The following is a 21,627-nucleotide window of genomic DNA, read 5'->3' on the forward strand; positions in this document are numbered from 1 at the left end:
TCTGTGTTGGCTCTTTCAAGTGGCTTCGTATTTGGGGTGGCGAAGCAGCTGATGAGCACATCTAACTGCTCTCGTGTAGCTGACTCCAGTTTCAAAGGGGCCAGCCCTCACCCTGTGTATTCTCTTACACCTGCTCTTGTACTGCTGCTGGGGCAACAGGTCTCTCTTATTTGATTTTTTTTCTTTTTCTTCTGAATTCTCTTCTTCATTGATCCCCACTCCAAAATAACCAATAAGAATACAGTTTTAACTCTGTATTTGATGAAACTCTGACCCAAATGAAGGCAAAGTAAATGTGCCAGTAGTGTCAGTGGGGGCAAGATTTCACTTGTTTTGTTAGAAACAGGTTTTGCCAGAATCCTGACTCTTTCCCCTTGAGATACAGTGATTACTGGGGGAGAGGGTAAGGGGGTGGGAGAGGGAACAACTGTAATAGATAAATAGATGCGTAAGAAATCCTGCAGTGGGAAAACGTGCAATGACTGTTGTTTTTCTGGTGTTTTGTATTAAAATGTGAAAAACAAAGCACATGAAGAAAAGAAGACAAGATGGGAATTAAGAGTTTTCTTTCAAAATTTACATTTCTCTGGTGTAAGGGGTTATAAAAAGAATCCTTGCTAATGGTCTGAGTTACCTCCCATCATTAGTCTTATCTCCATAATGCCTGTTCTATCATGTTGTTCATTTCAGGGTCAAAAAAATTCATCTGGAAGAGCAGCAACACACAGCAGGTTTCCCTGAGCCCAAGCGCTTGTTAACCAGCCCCTTCACTACTCCACCACCGTGAATGAACATCAGCCTCGTGTATTTGGCCTCAGGGTGTTTTCCCTTGCATTACCGTGCCTGGAAGTGGCGCAGAAGCATCGTGGCAACTCTTTGTGATCACTTCTGGAGATGCAGGCTTGCAGAGCAGGCCGAAATGAATTTTCTCCAAGGGTGAACGGCTTCCATATCAGTCCAAAGGTAACTGGTTTAACTGAATACAACATTTGGAAAGGAGAGGTGTCGCTCATTACAGCACAGGGCCCAGGACTGGAGAAACACTGAGCACAAAAACACCATGCTTCCCACCTGTAGTGGGCACAGTGAAGCTGCAGAAGGGAACGAAGTCTACAGTGTGGCAGCTGTGCAACTCTGCCATGCCCTGGGATGAGTATCTGCCTGTGTGCACATTGACCGAGCAGCGGGGCTTATGCAGACACCCCTAAAAATCCCATTCTCCTTTCTTCCTCAAGAGTACAGCACTGCTCTCCCAAGAAAGGATGTTTCTGTGTTTCACATTTCACCCATATCAGATTTTTATTTATTTATTTATTTTTAATTCCTGCAGTCGCAGAAGGCACAGGGAATTGCCATAAAAAAGAGCTTTGATCAGCTCAGCTGCATTCCACGTCTCTGTGCAAGGCCCACCACCATCGCTTGCAACATTCACTGAACACAACATAGTTGCTGCAGGTCTACGAAATCCATCTCGGATGGCTGGTAAAGCAAATTCACTGGCAGTCAGATTCCTGTTTCAGTCATTTAAAGGGTATTTTGCAGATCAAAGGGATGCTGGAAAAAATGAAGACCTAAGTTATTTGAAATACAGTCTCGCTTGGAATAAGCCACAGTGGGGTTCCTTTCCTAAGACAGCCCCTACCTCCAGGTGTTGTTCTGGCAATGAGAACAAAAAGGGGAGGTAGTGGAGGATGAACAAAACCCCCCAAAAGTACAGGAAAGAATGAGGAAGAAAAGAGGAGAGTAATCGTTCCATCACCAGCAGACTCCTGAGCAGTGCATTTGTTCTTCCTGTATGAAAAATTCTTCCTTTGCCATCCAAAACAATCACCTGGCATTTAGCTTGCCTTCAGCCCTTTTCCCCCATTGCAAGCATGTAATTATTTACACCAGGTGCATTGCTTCAACCCATCTCTTATGACGTCCCCATTCACAAGTAAAGGATTGTAATTTGCCAGCCTTCACTGAAGTTTCTTTGTTGACGTCTCCTACCCTGGGTGTAACGTTACATTGACAAGCACCACAGCACAATGGAAAGGGAAATAGAATTTACTCAGCGAACAAAGGGCATCAGTGCTCCCTGCCTCTAACCCCAGGTGACTGTACAGAGCTGGCTGCAGGGTCTCTGGCGACACAAGGCTTGGGTCATACAAAAACTGGCTTGGGTCATACAAAAACTGTGAGCGTGGCAGCAGAGCCAGGAGACGGCTACACCTGCAGCAGCCCACGGCTGTGCACAACCACAGGGCTTTGTGCGGTTACTTTTTTTTTTTTTTTTTGCCAAATGCTGCTGCTGCTATTTAAGGTTTAAATTAATAAAAGATTTTAGCTGGCAGGGTCCTCACAACCTAACAGGAGAGTGCCCCATTGCTGCTCCATTCAGACTGCATAGCCTGGGCTTTTGTGTGCGGAGTTGCCATAGACTTTGCTGATGGCTGTGTGCAGGATCCGGTGTGTTAACAGAAATGCTGAGAAAAGTCAGGCCTTGTGGCACCCGTGACACTGAATTTTGTTTCACTGAAGCTCCTGGAATTTGCCTGGAATTTGCTTGCAGGTGGGGCTGGACCCGTCCTGGTGTGTGCGGCCAGCAACTCACCAGCCAGAGCTGCTCCCTGACAGATGCCCCTAGGCACTGCTGTAAAACAAACAGACAGGGACCACAATAATAAGGGAAAAGTGAGGAGCAGGATTATGTTTTTGGTTTGATGTAGCGCGTCCAGGCATGAATGAACTGGGCACTGATGGGTGTCAGTACTGTCTGCTTATCCCTGGCTGTGCAGTACAGATGCCACTGCACGAGAGGCTGCTCGCAGCACAGACCCTTCTCACCGGTCTAAATCAAAGGTGTCTCCTTTCTTTCCCTCCCCCAAAACTCACAGGGTCACAGGCCACACGCAGATGCAAATAAAACTACTGAGACAATGATGTAAACGCTGTCTCTCCCATCATTTCTCATTGCTTCTCTTCCCTGAGAAGTATGAGCGATAAGCCAATAACCCAATGAGTCCTGGATGCTCAAGGGGAAAAATTCCTGCTTGTTTAACCTCTGGGGTACTCCCTACATCCCCCAGTCCACCCAACAGTTAAATGGCCAAAAAAGCCTCGGTGACTTTTCTAATTTTTCAGTTTATTTTCCTTTTCAATCTGTTGCCAAACACACAAGTAAAATTCAGGGGCAGTCAGCAGGACAGAAGTCTCTTCCTCTGAACGTCCCCAAAGCAGTAGCTCACAATAAACCTAGAGGGCTGCATGCTGCTGATGGCACCAGCAGGCAGCTTTGAGAAATTTGGCACAACTTTCTGCTGAAGCCCCTCCTGCTGTCTGACCCACCCTGCCAGAGCACTGCCTTCTTCCAGCGTGCCCTCTGCTTGCTGTGAAATCCGCTATGGAGGCACCTCTCTGCGCTTCCTGCAGATGCTTCTGACTCATGTTGATCTACCGAAGATTAGGCAGTCCTGCTTTTGAAGTGCCCCGAAACATGTGCTTTAAAGGAAAATAAATTAATTGAAGCAACATTGGTCTGAGCCCTATCAAGGCAGAAATCAGACAGAGGCAGAGGGAATGGCCTTGAGCCTTTCTTTCAGCGCTTCCTCTGACCCGCAGGGTGGAGGAGGAAGTGGGCAGATGTTTCAAATGGCGACATGACATCAGCGGGGTTTTATATCCTCCATCTGTATGAACCGTACGGCATAAATGAGGCCAAGCACAATTATTCTTAAAGAAATTAAGGCATGAGCAAGGCACGTGCACGGCCCCAAGAGGTAGCTTGCGATATGGGGGAAGTTTGGCTTCCCTTTGAGGCAAATGAAGATCTGTCCACACTTCCCATCGCCATCCCCTTCTCCCTGTAGACCTGCAGTTGCCCGTGGAGCTCCTGGGACACCCAGACAAGCCCCGGACAATCTGTGCACTCACTGAGACTGGTGGCAATGAGGGAAATCCAGGAGCGCTGCCATTTCTCTGTGGCACATACGGTAACTCAAAAGCTTTTCAGAAAACAGTTTTCTTGAAGGACACTTCTCTTCTAGTGCATTTGAAATGACCACCTCGGCCTTGCTGTTTGAAGCAGCAGGTATCTCTCACGTGAACAAGATTTAAATTGGAAAGGAATAGTATTTAAAAAAAGTAAATCCTGTATATCTCCAAATTGGACTTTATCTCAAACGCTGTAGGAAACTGGCCCAGCGGTGGGATGAGGACTCTGTTCAGTACTTAAGCCGTCACCAGGCTGTTGCTTGCCCGTTTCTCCATGTTTTCCTCAAGCCACCCCACAACCAGCCTTAGAGGTGTCCCTTACCACCAGCTGCTCAAAGGAAGAGTGCAGAAATGGGCATGAGGCTGTGCTGCAGCACTTTTGGACCTTCCAGGTTCACTGTAAACCGTGCCTTGAGTCCAGCCACGAGAACAGCACGTCTGCTTGTCCCACCCCACCACCTCGTCCAAGCACCTCTCACTGTCTGACTCTTCCAGAAGTGCTGTTTTACAGCCAAAGAGCAGAATTGGAGGCATCCTGCCCTTGGGAAGGCTTTAACATCCATAGGCTTTTGCTTAGTAAGAAGCATCGCAAGGCACTGGCATAGGTTTACCATATTGCAACATCCTGATTGTCGGAGCACGCTGCAAATGCAAGCTTCTTACTAGAGACTAGAGAATTAGCCTGGAGATCAGCAGGAGACCACTAGCATCTGATTTTCTATTAACTTCTCTGTTTCCTCTGCTATTTTTTTCATCACTACTCATCACAATCAGATGAAATGAATTGACAGTTCTGGCCTCTTCCAATTTATCACATGGGATTGTTTTCTTTTTCATTAACTTGTTTTGATCTTTGCTGCTTTTCGTTCTGGCAAGTATACCCCGCCTGCAAAAAGAAAAAGCAGGTAAGTGCAACATTTTGACCCTCATTTTTTTGCCCAGATTTCTACCAGGAGCTCAGAGGAAGGGAGCTGCTGGTGCTGAGATGGCCAGGCCTTGTTTTCACGCTGCCCACATTTTCAGTTGCTCTGTCCTGCAGCAGCCAGCCTTAGTGGCAGCAACCCAGATCCAGCACTCACCACTAACCAGGAGAAAGAGGCCATCCTATTCTAGGACGTCTCCCTGAGAACAGACAGACAATTATTTGGAGCATAGGAGGGAAGAAGGCGAGAAAACTTCACCAGTGACAGCCTGTTTCACAAGCATTTATAAGTCCCACTTACAGGAAAATTACTGCAGGAAAATCCAGTGTTCACAGCTGGCTGGAAAAATCCCTGAAATCCTTTGATTCTCTGTTCTGCAACAGTTGGGACTTGGTCTGAAATTCAAATTAACTCTCCTACCCTGCCTAGAATTCCGTTTTGTGCCCCAAAGCAAAATTTCCTGCATAATTGTGTGTATTTAGGTCAGTTCTCCATTGTTCGCTTGTGCAAAAGAAAATAGATGATTTGCTAGTGGAGAAAACTCCTAATCCAGTTTTCAAAGGCATTTTTGCAATTAGAGATTGTGCTCCTAAATGAGACCGGGTACTGCCTTGAGACTTTTTGTGTCTCTTTTTGACAGCAGGGTGACTCCGTTTAAGCACCAACCATATCTGACATTCGTACAGGAATGAGCTGGTTTGCCAAACTGTGCATTTTAAAAAGCCGTTGTCCCATTTCATACTTCTACCAGATATTAACCAATATTATGCAATATGTGCAAATATTACCCTAACCAATTCATGTTTAAGCCACAGAAATAACACTGCTCATCTTTTCCTGTTCTAAGGTTCTTTTCCCTGCAATATTTTCCTACACTTAACTTGTGTGAAATCTCCTTTATTTCTAAATTTCCACTGTGAGAAGTACTGCATTAGTTTCTTCTGTTTATGTCCAACTGTAAAGCACAAGCCACACACATGGACGGACATATATAAACATGTATAAAATGTATAAACATTTTAACTTGTGGAGGTATAGAATTAAATCAAAATATTCTGAGCTGAGTGTAAGGAAGGAGAAAGCTCTCTTAAATGTTCAGTTAATTGGCTTAGGCCAGGGATCTATGTAAAGCAATATCTTTATCTCTGCATCTTGCTAACACTCAAGGAGCATGACTCAAAATGTGTATTTTCTCTACATCCTAGTGGCCTGGTCTTGTGACTTCATCAATATTTTTGTGAACGAGCTGCCAGAACAGATCCAAACAGTCTGAACAAACACATCATACAAAGGCCCTGTTGGGGCAGTAATTCAGGGCAGTGACACCAAAGGCCGGGCAGTGAAAAGACAAAAGCAGATTCCATGTGTAGATTTCTAGGCATGAATTAAAAAATCAAATATAACCTCTACTACCCTCCCTCCCCTCCAGAAGCTTGCGAGGGAAAACAAAGCATTATAAATCTACCTCGGGATGCTGGGAGAGGGGGGAGAAAAGAATCAGGTCAAAGCACACAATATACAAATCCTTGGGATGCCTTAGGGCACAGAATGCAACGACCTCAGACGGTTTTGAAAATCGATTACAGAAGGCCTTCAGCTGCATGGAGTCAATGACCCTATCTATGCATATCAAGGGGAAAACAGCTAAATCTCCTCTGAGCTAATACTCGTAAGGGTTTCTGGCCCAAGACCCGCGTGGTGGCTGGCAAGAGGGGACCTAAGGAAACAGTCTCACCCAGCTGACCTTCCTCAGACCAGATGAGGAAAACATTGGCTTTCTTTTCATAAAGATCTGATTTCCACGAGATGAAAATAGATGGTCCCTGGTCTTCCTCCTCCCCTTCAAAAAAACATCACCAGCTGTGCTAGGGGTCACAATGTAATAGACAAAGAACGTGTGTAATTCAGAAACTACAACTGCCTAATGAAATATATGTCAAAAGAGACAGCTGGCCTGAAGGCTCGGGCTGCCCAGTGTCTTTGTCTTAAGGTTCCTTCTAGCTAGAAGTACAGGAGAATTAGGAGTGATGAAAGGCAGTGAGCTTTGTCTGGTATATCCAGTTGCCAATGTCTCCTTTTTTGTACGTATGCTTGCACCCACCAGGATTTGTAAATGCTGTTCAATTAAAGCTGTTCTGCACAGACAGTACAAGCCAGAGCCAGAGCACGAGAACGGAGGGCTTTGCTCCCAGTGAGCAGGCCATTCAGACACTGGAGGAAACCATTGAGTGTGATTTAGAGAGCAAATAAATGGCAATATTAAGACTTGCAATGCTCCAGCAGACACAGGAAAGTGATTCTGGTGGTACTACTGGTGAGAGACTCTGTTTCCGATAGTTGCTTCGGTTATCCGCAACAGAGCAGGAGAACAAGAGAAGTTCATGGTGCACAGACATGCATTGGGTCTGCTCCCTCCATCAGTGCTTGGACGACAAACAAGATATTTATGCTAACCATATACAAACATTTTTAAAGAGATAAAGGTGAAGGAATTGGGCATAAGCTTGGAGACCACTACTTTTAACAACTTGCAAAATTGGGGCACTGGGATTACATTCTCAAAAGCCTACATTTTTGGAACACGGAGAACATGATACACCAGCACTGGTTCATTACATGAATAAACATGTTCCAGGCAGCAGTGCAAAGTCTTTTGAAGTCAAGCAATACTGAAGAGTTTATCAAAAAATAAAAAAGGGTCAAAAGTAGTTCCGTTAATTTTCCTTTCCTTAGCTAATGTAGACTGCACAAATGTGTTTTTCTTTGTTTCTTCTTTCAAAAAACCCCATAGCAACGGCAGGGGAAATGAATTGCGGGTTCAGCTCCATGAAAACATATGGCCGGGCTTACTTTTAAGCACGCGAGCATCTTGCTGGCTTCAGCTGGGACTGAGCAGCCAGCACACGCTGCAGGATGCTGCCAACGCTGGGCCGACTGGGTGGAAACGGACAAAGGGTCTAAGCACTGTTAGATGAGCTGAGACAAGATATTTGCACTACAGCACGAATTAGCTGCCTGTAGTGATAGAAAGAGTTTAGTTTTTTAGCAGTGTATCTAAAAGCTTCAAACCCTCTCAGAGCAGGTGTCAAAGAAGGAAAGCACAAACTATTGCTCGCAGCAGAAAATGTAGAAAATGCAAGAGAGAATATGGCAACACCTTGAGAATTTGCAGACTTTTCCAGACTACTCTGTGAGCTTCAGGCCAAAAAGAGATGGTTAAGGAAGAAAAATCAAAGGAATCAGGCGTATGCAAGAGGTGGCAGAAAGGAATGCACTTCACTGCGTACAAAGCAAGAACCGACCGCAGAACAAGACCCAACTGATTTCTGTACATAGGGAATATCGAAATTAGGCTAAAGGTTACAGTCTACCTAGAAACATGGTGATAAACTGAGTACAGCCCCTTATCAGATTTTAATATGAAAGTTTGTTATTAGCTGTTAGATAACAAAAGCTGGGCTGTGGCCTGGAGCAGCTTTCTAGCTGAGCTCACACCCATGCTGAGGTTTTCAGGTGCAGGTAAATCGAGACCCTCACCCTCAGCTTAACATTTGAAACTGGGGCAAGACCCAGCCCTATATAGGCTGGCCACCTATTAATGTTCCCTAACAGAAAAATAAAGCATTTTAATATTGAAACTCCTGTAAGTTTTAAGAGTATAAAATCATTAAGGTAATATACTTCTGTAATTAAACATTGACAACATTTTAATTCATTCTTTAAATTTCATTATTAATATTTTCAGTATAAGTTTTCTAAAATCAGCCTTCAGGCTTTTCTTGCTGAAACTGATTCCTGAAATCCAGGCAGTCTTCAGATCATTACTGGGCTACAACAGCAACGGATTAGAGAGTGACTTGGAAGACTACGAAATTGGAATAGGCAAGCAAGCTGAAGGAGCATTAAAATCCCCCAAATAAAAAAAATATGCAATGACAGAAAAAAAAAAATCTGAAATTCATTGTTAAGAATAATTATAATACGAAGTAAAAGACATTAGGATTAATACTGATTTATTTGATTGTGTTACTTCATATTATTCAAGTAATAGACTCCCACTACACCCATGACAGGGGTGGGTACTACAAAAGTAATGTATTACTCTTCTAAAGGACTACTGAAAAGCTTCTAGCCTTTTAGAAAGAGTAATTTTGGTAAGTAGGAAATGCAGAAAAAGCACAGCTACAGAAGACCTGGAGGTCAGCCATGTCCAAATATCCTATTCCTACCATCTAGATCTTAGTTTAGCGATGACATAGGTTATTTTAAAAACAGACCAAAAAAGATTTTGTTTCCTTAAAGGCCTTTTTTTTTTTTTTTCATGCTTGTGACATCCTTTGAATTATTTTGTTGAAGTAATTTAAACATAGCTGTTTTATCCTGTACCTTTTTATAGTTTATGGGACAGGATTCAAGTTTCAGAGGAAGGTGACTGTTCCCACCAAGTTATACTTGGTATGCATGAGCCAGCAGCAAACTCTGTTGTACTATTTCAGAGGAAAGGGGAAGAGCCCTGGTGCAGCTTCGGCAAGATGATACTTCCTCGGAGAATCAGCTGGACGCCAGGCACTGGCACAGACACTTCTACTGCTAAGGGGTAAAGACAAGAAAACACGTACAGCTACTTACAGTTAATTCATATCTGCTCTATTCTACAAACACACTCACTGGTTTAAATGTGGATTCAGCTAACTTTTAATTCAGGACAAGTCTACGTGGCAGGTCATGGCAGAGTTTGCAGTCCTGGATAACACGATTAAAACCCTGGCTAGCAAATGTTTTCTTAAAGTTGAGGATGAACACCAGAAAGCTGCTAATGGGGCACAGAAAATAAATCTTTTTCACAACAGCTGTGGCTCAGAAGTAGGATCTTTCAAAGGATGTGGCTAATTTTAAGTCCTCCCACTTCTAGTAAAAAAAAAAAAAAAATTTGGAAAGTTTCCAATAAAGTTGAGGAGTACAAGGTAATTTGATCAATATATGAATTCTAGTTATACCGATGAGCTTCCAGTCCTGCGAGCCCACAAATATGAGCCATACACCAAATTCACTCAACACCCACTCTCTTGTGTATGCATATTTGCAGGAATAATTGTCCTAATTATTCGTAACAGCAACTGTAAACAACTCTTTTTGCTCCTCCTTGCCAAACTCGCCTTCATTCCTTCAGAACTCCATTGCATTAGAATGAGCCCTTACACTCTTCAAGAATGCCAAAGTGAAATCACAGTTAAATGATTTAACTGGGCTTCAGTGTTTTACCTTTTTAAAATTAGCTCATGTAGATGGTGTCTGATTGAACTCAGCCACAACAAACTACTTAAGTTAGCTGAAAACATCTGTCTAAACACTGCTGGTGACATTCAGATTTATTATTACCTGTCAAGCATTACAAAAGCATTTACATAAACCAACAATGCTATTCAGAGGCATATTATTATTTGCCTCTGAGGAAAAAATATACTAAAACTTAAATTTCCAATCAGAGGGGATAAAGCATTCTTTCCACAAGCTTTGAGCTAGAAATCAAAGGGACATACTTTATCTCTCTCCCATGTTTGCTCTATTAGCATGAACCAAGGCTAACAGCCAATTGTATCATAGCAAGTTCATTTTTTTTTAATCCCCAGAGAACATTCCCTCATTTTGCTAGAAAACTCAGTAGTTTTGATTTTTAATCCTTAGAGGGATGGGGCTGAATCTTTAGAAAAGGCATTGCTCCATGTAAAAGGCAATAGCCGGATACCCTCCCACCCCCTTCGCTGCTGTAATTTGTACAGCCTATGTCAGAATCCTACCAGCTCTCTGGCTATCATAAAGACTTCAGGGAAGACAAAATGTGAACCCATAACATATAAGATCATTCTCCCTCCAAATCATACAGGTTAAAAGCAGTGTAAGGATTTATTTTATCCCTTAGCATCCTTAAATTCTACAAATTACAGAAGTCTGTCCTGCCTTTTACAGTACCGAGTCAGGACAGAAGATGCAAATATATCTCGCTCCTGTGTGACTTGGTTTTCCAAAGGTTGGGCATCCTAAGCAATCCAGAGCTCTCCTAAAAACCCCCAGCCAGGTGACTTCTGGGGAATGTCACAGCTGGAGCCAAGCTCACTGCTTGATCTTGGAATTTCAACATGTAAGGGGAAAACAGTGGAGAGGGGGATTTTTATTTCTATGACTAACCAATGATGAAAATAGGCACTTAACAGTCCGTTTTAATAGCATGAGCTTGAATTAGAAAACTGAATAAGGCCTGATACCAAGTTTGTAATTTAGTGACAGTAAAACAGACGTGAAAATGGTTTATAGCATACCACTCAAATACACACACACGATGTAATTGCCCGTTTTATTTAGTGGAATCACTTTTGTAGATTAGAAATATTTCCAATTCCCATTTACTCCAATGCAAGCCTCCACCATCAACAGGCATAACGCAGTTTGTTCAACTGATTCAAAAAGAAAAAAAAATACAATCTCAAAAGTTAAGTTAGAAACTAAGTTCACACATTTTCTTTGGGACCGGGAATATGTACATAGTACAAAATATACATTTATTGAACTTTCTGTAAACACACAGTTTGAATTGTGTAAAACTGTAAATAGTGGGTGAACTACGTGGAGAATAATTTATTATTATATATTGTTATACATTCTACTTAAGGAAAATAGTTATGCTCTTGTATATTACTCTGTTAAATTTATAAATTCCATAACGAGGCTGTGTATTCTGCAAACATGCTTTTCGAGCTTGAATCTCTCCATTCGTAACACACATTTACACAAGTCATCAATGAAAAAGTTACACTTTCCGCAAAATAGATATAAAGAAGTCATGAATTTTCTAAAAAGACAGGCACAGCATGTCACTACAAACGAGACTCTTTTATGAGACGATGTGGAATCAACTTGGTGAGAAGACAGGTGAAAACTCTCTAATTCAGCATGTTTGTACAGAGCCTTAGTAACAAGACAGATGCTAAAACCCTAAATCCCTGCTTTGAAATGTTTATAAAGCAGCCGGTTCTGGAAATCGTACTCGACTTCACACTTCTCAAATATCCCATATTCCCTGACTTGTGTCTCATATTACCCAAAGCCATTCGGTTTTGTGAGCAGTGATCTACCCGGCACGATTCACCGTGAACATTTGCGTAATTCAGCACTTCCTCTAAAAACTAGATTCCTGGCACCAAAGAGTTAGATCCGGTTAATAAACACAACTCAACTCTTGGTACTCAAGGTCATTGTGAGTCATACCACCACATACAGCATACAATTAAATGTATGCTAGGGAACCCCAGCTGCCAGCATCCAAGTGTCTACGCGGCACGAACCAGCAGAACGCGTGGTAACGGGCACTGCAGCATCCCACACGCGGGGACTATTGCATAATGCCCAGCTTCCAATGCACACATCTGGAAATTTCAGCCTGCAGCAGACTTGAATCTAGCGTCAACCACTCAGTAAGAATAAAAGCTCCCCTAAAAATGCCGGTAGGCCCATTACTCGACATGGAAGCAATGCTGTGTGTATTCAGCACTTGTATTCCTAGAGGCTTTGCGCCTCATTGCTTTCCCATCCAGGTAACTCATTTTGGATTCCATCCTTTTATCTGTTTTTTAAAGCCAAAAGCATTACATGAAAGACTGAACCTCTTAAATAATGCCCCTCTGCTGTTTTACAAGAAAAAAATCTGTTGATTTACACCTTCAAAGAATTAGGACTTTGTTACTTCCAATTAACCTACTATTTTGCTTTAAGATGGTCCCTTCTTCCTCTTTGGCTTTGAAAAGCTTTTTCAAAACCAAAACAGAATAAATATTATATTTCTCTTTAATTACAACAGAAGTAGGACAGTTTAAGCTCCAACAATACTTGTGCAAACTTTATATACTGCGATTGATGCCCCATCCACATCAGCAGGCTGTGAAGTGTATGCCTGATTTTCCCAAGATCATCTTAATTCAGTTTTCCCTTGTAGTTCAAACAAAAATATTGTGCTTCAGCCTGAAATCCCAACAGTGAAAATGAAATTGGCTACTCATGTTTCCACTGCTCAGATTGAGTTGAATTCAGTAATACAAGTGAAATTAAACTCTGAAGACCTCAGTCTACAGGTATCAATAGAAGTAAAAGGATGTAATGTTTTCTGACCTGCCAGTCTCAGTTTTCTCATTTTTCTTCACAAAGATATTTCTCAAAAGAAACAACAATGACATCTCCTTCACTCTGAAGGCTTACTCACAATATGTATCAAGTCCTGTCTACTTTAGCTGCACAAAACCACATGCTCCCACCAGCTCTTCAGAGCCATACAGTTAATGGAAGCAAAAATGAATTTCAGTTTTGGCTCAATGTTATTGAGTGAGCTGAGAAGTACTGATGTAGTGCTCTTAAAGAAAAATGCTGCTATCTGACATAGCACTCACCCTTGCAAACAAATTACTAGTTGCGCAGTAGTAAGGACCATTGGTTTTCTTTTTCTTTTTTTTTTTTTTTTTTAATTTAAACAACAAAAAAAGCAGATGCCTAGCGATACTTTAAAAAGCGTTCGGGCTTGAATCAATATGAGTTAAACATAAAAATCTGGCTAGGTTAAAACAATATATGCTGTAGAAATCTGACCTACCATCCCATTTCTACTGAAGTTTTGAAACTTTCAGAGTGGAAATATTTCATTAGTTCTATAAAAGGCATTCTTTAAGTTAACCCCACTTTTCCAAACTTTGTGGCTGCAAAGGTTGGTATTTTTGCTGTTTTATTTAAAGCAGTCTTCCCTTATAGCCCTTTTCCTAAGACACCATTATCACTCCTGGTCTCTTAGCTTGGAAGCAAAGACTTTTCTTATAGAAGTGTCTACACAACGGGGAAAAATGTTTCAATGCTATGCAGATGGAATATCAAATGAAAACATAGATAAAGCAAGGAATAGGCATAAAACCTAGCCCACTGTAGGTCTACAACTAAGACACAATCAGATTAAAGTGCCAGACTGTTTCATGTACTAAAAGTAAGTCGTAGAAATATTTGTAGATTTTCCTGGAAACTGTTTTTCAGCAGGAGATGATGTAATCTCTACTTTTAGCATGCTCCGTGTTCTTTTCTACTTGAAAGCTTTTAGTGATCCATGGGTGTAATGAAAAGCTTTACATTTTCCTACAGCTTCTTGAGCTTCTGGGACGAAATGTCACAGCCCAGTTGACCACTATCTCATTTACAAAGCAACAGCGGTATAAAGCAAAATAAACGTACAAGAAGCTTCAGAAGGCACAAGCCTGAGACCTGCAGACTCTGCAAGCCCTCCGCAGAGGCGGCTCAGGAAAAGCTCAGCCAAAGAGCAGATTCTCTGGTCAACACCCATGGACTGGTCAGTCCAAAGTACTCAGCCCAGGTTGTTACCTTCCAATTTTGCTCCATTTTTGCACTGCTTTATTGGCTCACGTTGGGAATCACATGCATTTTATGCACTACAGCATCCTAGAAATTCACATGTGGACCCTCTTTTTTCCACATAGAGTTAAAAATCTATTCAGCCAAGTAGAGAATTTACACCCTGTGATGGCGTATGAAGGCTTGGGTCATGATCATACATAGCTGTAGGAACAAGGAGCTACACCAGTTATCTTGAAGACATTTTTACACCTCAAGAAGCTTGGCACAGAATAGCAATTCCATTTCCTACAGAAAACTGTAAAATATAGCTCTATATCTCTCCATAGTTTTGCTGTTTCTTAACCTAAGCAAGATACATCAGGTTTGTATTAAAACCCTGCGTTTGCCAAATGAGGAGGAAAAGGGTAACATTTAATTAAAGGTTAGCCTGTTTCAGAGAGGGCCAACTTTAAATATCAAGAAATTTAAATATACCAAGTCATTTGTGCATAGAGCAATTCAGGAACGTGTACGTAGAAACTGAGGTGAATACCCTGGCATGATGAAATCCTGATGTACATTTAAATAAGGTAAACTCTGACAGCCATGTCATTAATCTAATTGTGACAGCCATGCTAACTATCTCTTAAGACGGAGCTACATACACATAGAGACAGCCAACAAAAAGCAAGTCTGCCAGCATGGAACTCACATACAAGACATTAAAATCAAAGTTTCACGATTCCAGTTTTAAGAAAAACAACAGTGACCAAAATAAAATGTTAAAGTACAGTGTGGAGAAAGATCTGCAAAGGTTTTGATACTCCCTACACAGGCCCATTGCTTATCCGCGCTTTGGGAGTGTTTTCCGTAACTGTGGCAGAAGAGGTGGTGCAAGCATTCCTTCGCTCACAGCCTCGTCCTCGCCCCATGTCTTGCCCTGTGCTAGCACTGGGTAGCTGGAATATCACTTTGTCCGGCTGAGAGTACAGATTTTCTTTTCTGGTCCTAGCTGCATTGCCACAGAAGCGCTACTGCTGGCACAAGAAGGGCAGAGGAAACAGACATGTAGCAATAGTTCGGTCTTGGTATAAATTGACCATGAAACTACATCCTGAGTTCATAAACGATTTAAAAAAATGCAATAGGAAGTCTATGCTACCTCAGTGTAACAAGATGAGATTCCTAGCAGGGAATGAATTGCAGTGAAAACCGTTCCCCAATTTGGTTAAATCACCCTGACGATTCCAATTCTTGAACTAAGCAACATGGCTCAGATCTAACCTATACAGTTGAGACAGTATCAGTTTTGTGACAGTTTAATTGACATTCAAGTCAGCATTGTAAGTAGGTGTTAAAATGATTAGCTTTGGCACCTGCGTGAACTGTCAAGGTCAGTGCTACCATTACTCATCTGCTGTTTAATATTCTTCAGGCATCCTGCTAGTAGGAGACAACCTAGGATTACCCCAATTCAGCAGTTTCATGACAAGTAGATGGAATTTCTCTCTCCGATTCTCACTTCTGATGGAAGATTAAAACAAGTGATGGCCATGCATCAAGGCCTATACCACCTGCTGACCAGGCAAGAGCAGCCACCAGAAAGGCCCCGGCTCCACGACTCACCACACGCGCCAGGACTCCGCCGATACAACGGGTTTACAAGGCCTTGCAAGTCTAGGACCCCGCTTAACGTAATTCAGTTTAGCTAATCCAACACTGGTTCTAGGACATTTTAGAAAGCCTCTGTCTTGAGCACATTTCAATGCTGAATTAGTGAGAATTGTTTGAAAGGTCTATAAAGCAGAACAGGTAATTTTCCCAGAATGATCAGTGAAACATTTAATCTGACTGTAACAAAACTCACAGAAACTGAAGCCAGTGAAGCCGTCAAATGTAGAAGGAAAACAAAATTGCATGGCATACGAAGTGAAGTAGCTTTACAAATATCATTTCCTTTTTAAAAAAACAAGCAAATTGGGACCATCCTAGTTGAACATGTATTTAAAAATACATCTTTTAACATCACAGAATTTTCATTTTTGTCACACAGGAATAGTTTTCCATGAGGGAAATAAATAGCACACAATACTTCAAAAAAAAAAATTGCTGCCTTGCCCCTGAGGTGCTAATGTTTTTAGCAATTAACAAAAAGTTTCTGGTGCAAGAAGGAGATGCACAAAGGTGCAAAAGTGCCTTTTTCTTTTCAGAGCAGTGAAAAGTACAGCTTGCCTCTTTTCTAGGATGCTTTATATACTTAATATTTTGTAATCAAACTCTGTATCTAAAATGGCAGTGTTTACGCATTCATAATAGATTCAGTGCTCTGACCTCATCAAAATGCTGCACGTAGGTGGTAGGGAGAAAGGCCTGAAACGGGCTTTCTTTTGCTACCCTCAAACCTAGTTACAGCACCTGCAGCAATAGCAGAATTATTTTCTTCCTAACCTTTAGGAGACCTCATAGGAAGAGGCTTCAAAACACATCATTTGTCACTGAGACACTTTAAGTGATTATGGTTTGAAGTATGGCTTTTCACACCACAGTTTTGCTTCTGATTCTCAAAGTTTAAAACTCAAAGTTTCCACAGTCCAGTTCAACGTTTTGCTGTTTCCAAAACTAAACTTTAGTCTCTATGAAAAAGGACAGAACTTTATCTGCCCAGTCCTAAACTGAGTTTAGCTTTTTGCACTAATACGCCATGTATTAAATACGCTTGTTAATTAGGTGCCTGTGAAGCTATAACTTAACATTATTATAGTTTTGCACTCTACAACAAAATTAGACATTTTAAGCATTTATTCATAGGTAGGTAAGGAACTGGTTCTTTAAGCAAAAATTGCTATAAATTTATAAATACAAATAGTGCTTATGTTTTCTTCATTCATGCTTGAACAGATTACAAACTGAATACAATGAAGTTACGTTTTAAGCACCCCACATAGACAAGAGGGATAAAAGAAAAGTTTGCTGGTATATACTATACTTAGTTCCAAGACACTATAAGTTACTTTTTCACTGTTCAGTGTTCCCTAACTCTGCATTAGTTTTAAGGCTATATATACAAATATGTATATTTCAAAGTTAGGGAAAGACAAATATAGCAAAATGCATTGTACTACATTTTCCTATCAAAAAGTAATTATACACCACGTCTTGATTCTGTTTAACCGCAGTAAATGTTACAATCTACTTGTTTTACTGATTTTCCTTTTGGGGAATCTGCCTACTAAATGAGTAAACTACATATTAAATACAATATTCTCAACCAAAAAGACAACACAAGGTGCACAAAACAGCAGTTTTGCAAACACGACTGACTTGAAAACTTAATTTTGCATGTTCAATGGGAGAAAGCTAGGCTTAAATCAAATTAGTTTATTATCTTATAAAATTTTAAATTAGAATTTTAAACAACGAACAGTTAAATATTGTCAACATGCTATATCTCAAATCACAAGTACTGTTTAACCACTAGTCTCTCATTCTAAGTAAGTGGGTCAATTAAAAACACACACCATAAAACGTTAAAGATTGTCAGGCTTTGACAAATGTATTTTTATCAAACAGTAGGCAAATTCAAACCAATGCACATCTTCAGTGGGGAGAAAAAAAGCCTGAAAAAACCCACACTCGTAAAAAATAGGGTAACATTAATCCCACTTCATCCTCTAGCATATGGCTATGTCTTGGGCAGTAATTAAAATTCTTCCCATTTTAAAAATGGGCTACCAATTAATAAAAATATTCTTCCACATGTAAAATATCATTTACAATGGCACTGACATTTCAAAAGGCAGGAAAAAAGGAATTACACATTTATGGAAAAATTTCTTGTTTGTTAAACCAAGCTTTATTGATAAAATGGAATTCAGAGTATTTTACTTGGAACAGCAGCAGACCCAGCCAATCAGTATTGTAAAAACGCTGCAGACTCCTACTGTATGTAGAAAGCTGCCTGTTCGTGCTCAGTGATTAGTAGTTTCAGGTAAGGGTTAATGAAAAAAGAGGTGCAAAGAATCAAGGCATTCTAATCCCAAGGTTCATATGCGTATGAACACGATACTATTAATAGGGCATGATTCAACTCCCACTGAAGTCAAAATCGGAACTCCCTTTAACTCAATGTGAGAGCAGGAGTGCCTCCAAGAAAATGAGATAAGTTTGTTGAAGAAAGTGCACTACTCTTTGCTGTTCTTCCTTTGCCGAGCAAATTCACACACTGATTCCTGGCAAGTTGCCCACGAGTTCAGCTTTCGTATAAAACGAGAAGTTATCTTTACAGTTTTGTGCACCTCTTGAGCACCTAGCTGGCTAGGCTGCTGCTCCTTGCAATCCAAAACCACAACATGAATTTAAAGGGTATATATATATTGTTGCATCACACAAGCCAAACATTTCTTCTAACCTTTATAGTGATTTAAAGCAATTCATAATTAAATATGAGCATTTTGTACAAAGACAATTGCACTTTACAAAAACAAAATCATACAACATAAATTGCTGGAGTCTGATTTACAACATGAATTATGGTTTGAAATCACGTTTACAGAAGTCTGTTTTACAAAAAAGATCAGTTCCTGGGCTAGATGTCGTACTGCTGTAGTTTTCTGCTGTAGTCACTCTCACCAACACATCATATTCCCTTCTTTAATTAATATTGAGGATGGATGTTAAGAAGGGTCACTGAGGTTGGGCTGCACTTTCATTTGAAGGATGAAACATGAACTCCACAGCTAGATGAGCAGTTTTACCACATATCATCAGTTGAGGCAGAATCCTTAAAGAAAAAAGAAGGAACCCTTTAAAGTCTGGAGTGCCCATAGTTACAGCAGTTTCTGGATAATCCAGACTGAAAAGGGAAAAAAAAACTTAAATCATTTTAGGAGCTTGTTTTCTCTCCCCTTTCAGAAACAGCAGAAATAACATTCACAAACATCTAAAAAACCATACATTTAATTAATGAAGCACTAAGGTAAAAAAGGGTTTCAAAATCTGACCAAATGTTTTCTAAAATGCTTACCAATCCTCATAATAACATCCCAGGAACAATATTTAAAAGCACTCCCAGAATAGTTAGAAGTAATACAAAAGGGATACACTTATTACACAGGTCTGTCAAAACAGCAGGATGTGCCTCATACTTTTTCTTTTTATCATTACCATCCTTTGTGAATTCGGTCCTTCCTCACTGCATAGGAAGACAGTCATCAACTGACACCTTATTTTAATTCAGATGAATTTTACTACTTATAATTTAAGTTTAAATAGAGAAGTGTAGTTTTGGTAACTGCAGGAAACCCTGACTTTTGATTGTAATAAAACTGCAAGAAGAAATCACAAAAATTCCCTAACATAAAAAAATAGAGACATGTCATACGCTAAGTCATAACTGTATGGCTACACTGCGTGGCATTACATCCATGCATCCAATATCTGAGTATCCCTAAAATTTGGCCTATTTAGGTCCAAAGACAATAGTGGATCTTGTATAGCTGAAAAATGAAATCACACTGAAAACTGTTTAACTGACTCCTGCTATCAGTTAAAAAAAAAAAATCCTAGTACAAATCAAATAGTTAAGTTCTAGTGGTTTTTAATCCATTTACTTTTGTGTCCATTTCCTGTTCTCTCATTTAGATAAAGCTGAATATAGAACAATCTAACAGCCTCATTTCCATCACGTTGGGTACGTACGTTAACACCACAGCTAAGAAGTGTGACCACAGCTCAGTAGCTGAAGCAGAAGTTAAGTCAGCAGCACAGGCAGCAGAGCAAGCTGCTATGTACAGCAATCTTTGGTTGTTCCAGCATGGCATGTTACCTTCCCCTAATAACTAAGAGACATGATGGGCTTTAACAACAGTCTCTGCTGGTGCTTCCATAACGACACTTCCCCATCGTTACTGAGACTGCAGGAGGTAGAAATATTACTCTTCTTTGGAAGCACTGCCTTACTGATTCCTTTCAAAGGAAAGAGGCTAATTAAGTCTCTAGCAATGCCACATATGACAATTTTTTAGCATTAACTTTCTGCACCCTTCATTCAAACTTGCACAGAGAATTCATTACAAACCCAAAAGAACAGTTGGCATGGAGGTGTAGTAAAAAAGCCAAGATCACTAAAATTACTCTTTGCAAGAGTACCACCTCCAGATTTTCCTTCAAGACCAGAAGTAGCAAAGGAGAACCATTATATGAAAGACTAAAATGGCTATGTTTGTTCCAATTGCAAGGATGAAGAATAAAAGCAGCAGTGAGTAAAAATGCAGGAGCTGCATGCCAGCTATTCACTATGCAAATTTCTGAATCCAACTTGACAACATCACCACAAAACAAAGTTTACTGTACATTCACAGAGCAGTAACTTACTACAGAATATATTTTGAATATAAAGCATCCTCCTTCAGCCAGTATTAAGGAACTGTTATACTAAAGGTATCGTGACGACAGCCAAACAAACAAGCACTCAGTTGTAAAGCCAGTGCACAACTTCACGTTTGGAGGCATTTTACTTTATGTCACATCTAAGCACATAAGTAATTTTTGCTGAAAGGTAAATCATGAAGTAAATACTACTTTATGAAGTAAAGCACTTTCAGTGACTGAACATTATTCCCAATAACCTAAATGTAACTGAGATCACTGTTCATATTTTAGAGTTGTTCCCTCCATCACCCTGACATTGGTTCCTAACTGATCACTGACATACAAGAACCTAAACCATATGCTTGCTGTAAGTCTTAGTAAGAGAGTGCTTCCCACAGCATTTGGAAAATGTATATACCCTTAGAACAGAGAGTTATAAATCCAGGCAGGATTCACATCACAAAATTCCAGAAAACCAGCAAGTCAACTAGGCTGAAGTTCTGAGACTACCATCAGCAGAAAGCATCAGAAAACAACCATAAAACAAAGCCCAAAGAGAAAGAGCACAAGAAGGTTATCACTTTTGGGGGGAAGGGGTTTTCTAACCAAGAAACAGCAAACTTAAAAAAACAACAACAACAAAACCCAACTGAAATTACTGGGGTCAGAGGAAAGAATGCAGGGGAAAAGATACTTACAGTATCATCATTCCTGTAGGGGTTCAGTCTGTTATAAACAGCTTCAATCACACTCCGTCTAGAGGGAACAAGAAATTAAAGAAACAACAAGATTTTAAGGCTCTTTTTAAATCAAAATCCCCAAGCAAAACTGCAATTTCAGATGCAAACTTTTAAAGGTTTCAAATTCACAGGACCAAGTTTACTGCAAGTTACCGTTAAGTGTCATTAAACATAGCTATCACAGTCCTTTAAAGCCTTTATGAAAAACAAGGCTGGATAGCACTCTGCATTCAGAACAAGAA

General features: G+C 40.5%; 1 protein-coding gene across 11 annotated transcripts in view; it reads right to left on the reverse strand.

Moving 5' to 3' along the window:
- Positions 1 to 16,092: 16,092 nt before the first annotated feature.
- The window catches only part of PPM1A (protein phosphatase, Mg2+/Mn2+ dependent 1A), a 29,519-nt gene continuing 23,984 nt past the window's right edge, over positions 16,093 to 21,627 (reverse strand). For 8 of the 11 annotated variants that reach the window (XM_083838337.1, XM_083838342.1, XM_083838340.1 and 5 more), the window contains 2 exons: positions 21,344 to 21,401; positions 16,093 to 19,128 (listed from right to left, as the gene is read on the reverse strand). In XM_083838337.1, coding sequence (XP_083694463.1) covers positions 19,081 to 19,128; positions 21,344 to 21,401 — 106 coding nt within the window. In that variant the 3' untranslated portion in view covers positions 16,093 to 19,080. The remainder of the gene's footprint in view (positions 19,129 to 21,343; positions 21,402 to 21,627) is intronic. The other 3 variants (XM_083838335.1, XM_083838344.1, XM_083838336.1) reach the window with 1 other exon arrangement.

The sequence above is a fragment of the Anser anser genome, assembly GCF_964211835.1.
Source record: "Anser anser genome assembly, chromosome: 5".
Taxonomy (NCBI): Eukaryota; Metazoa; Chordata; class Aves; order Anseriformes; family Anatidae; genus Anser; species Anser anser.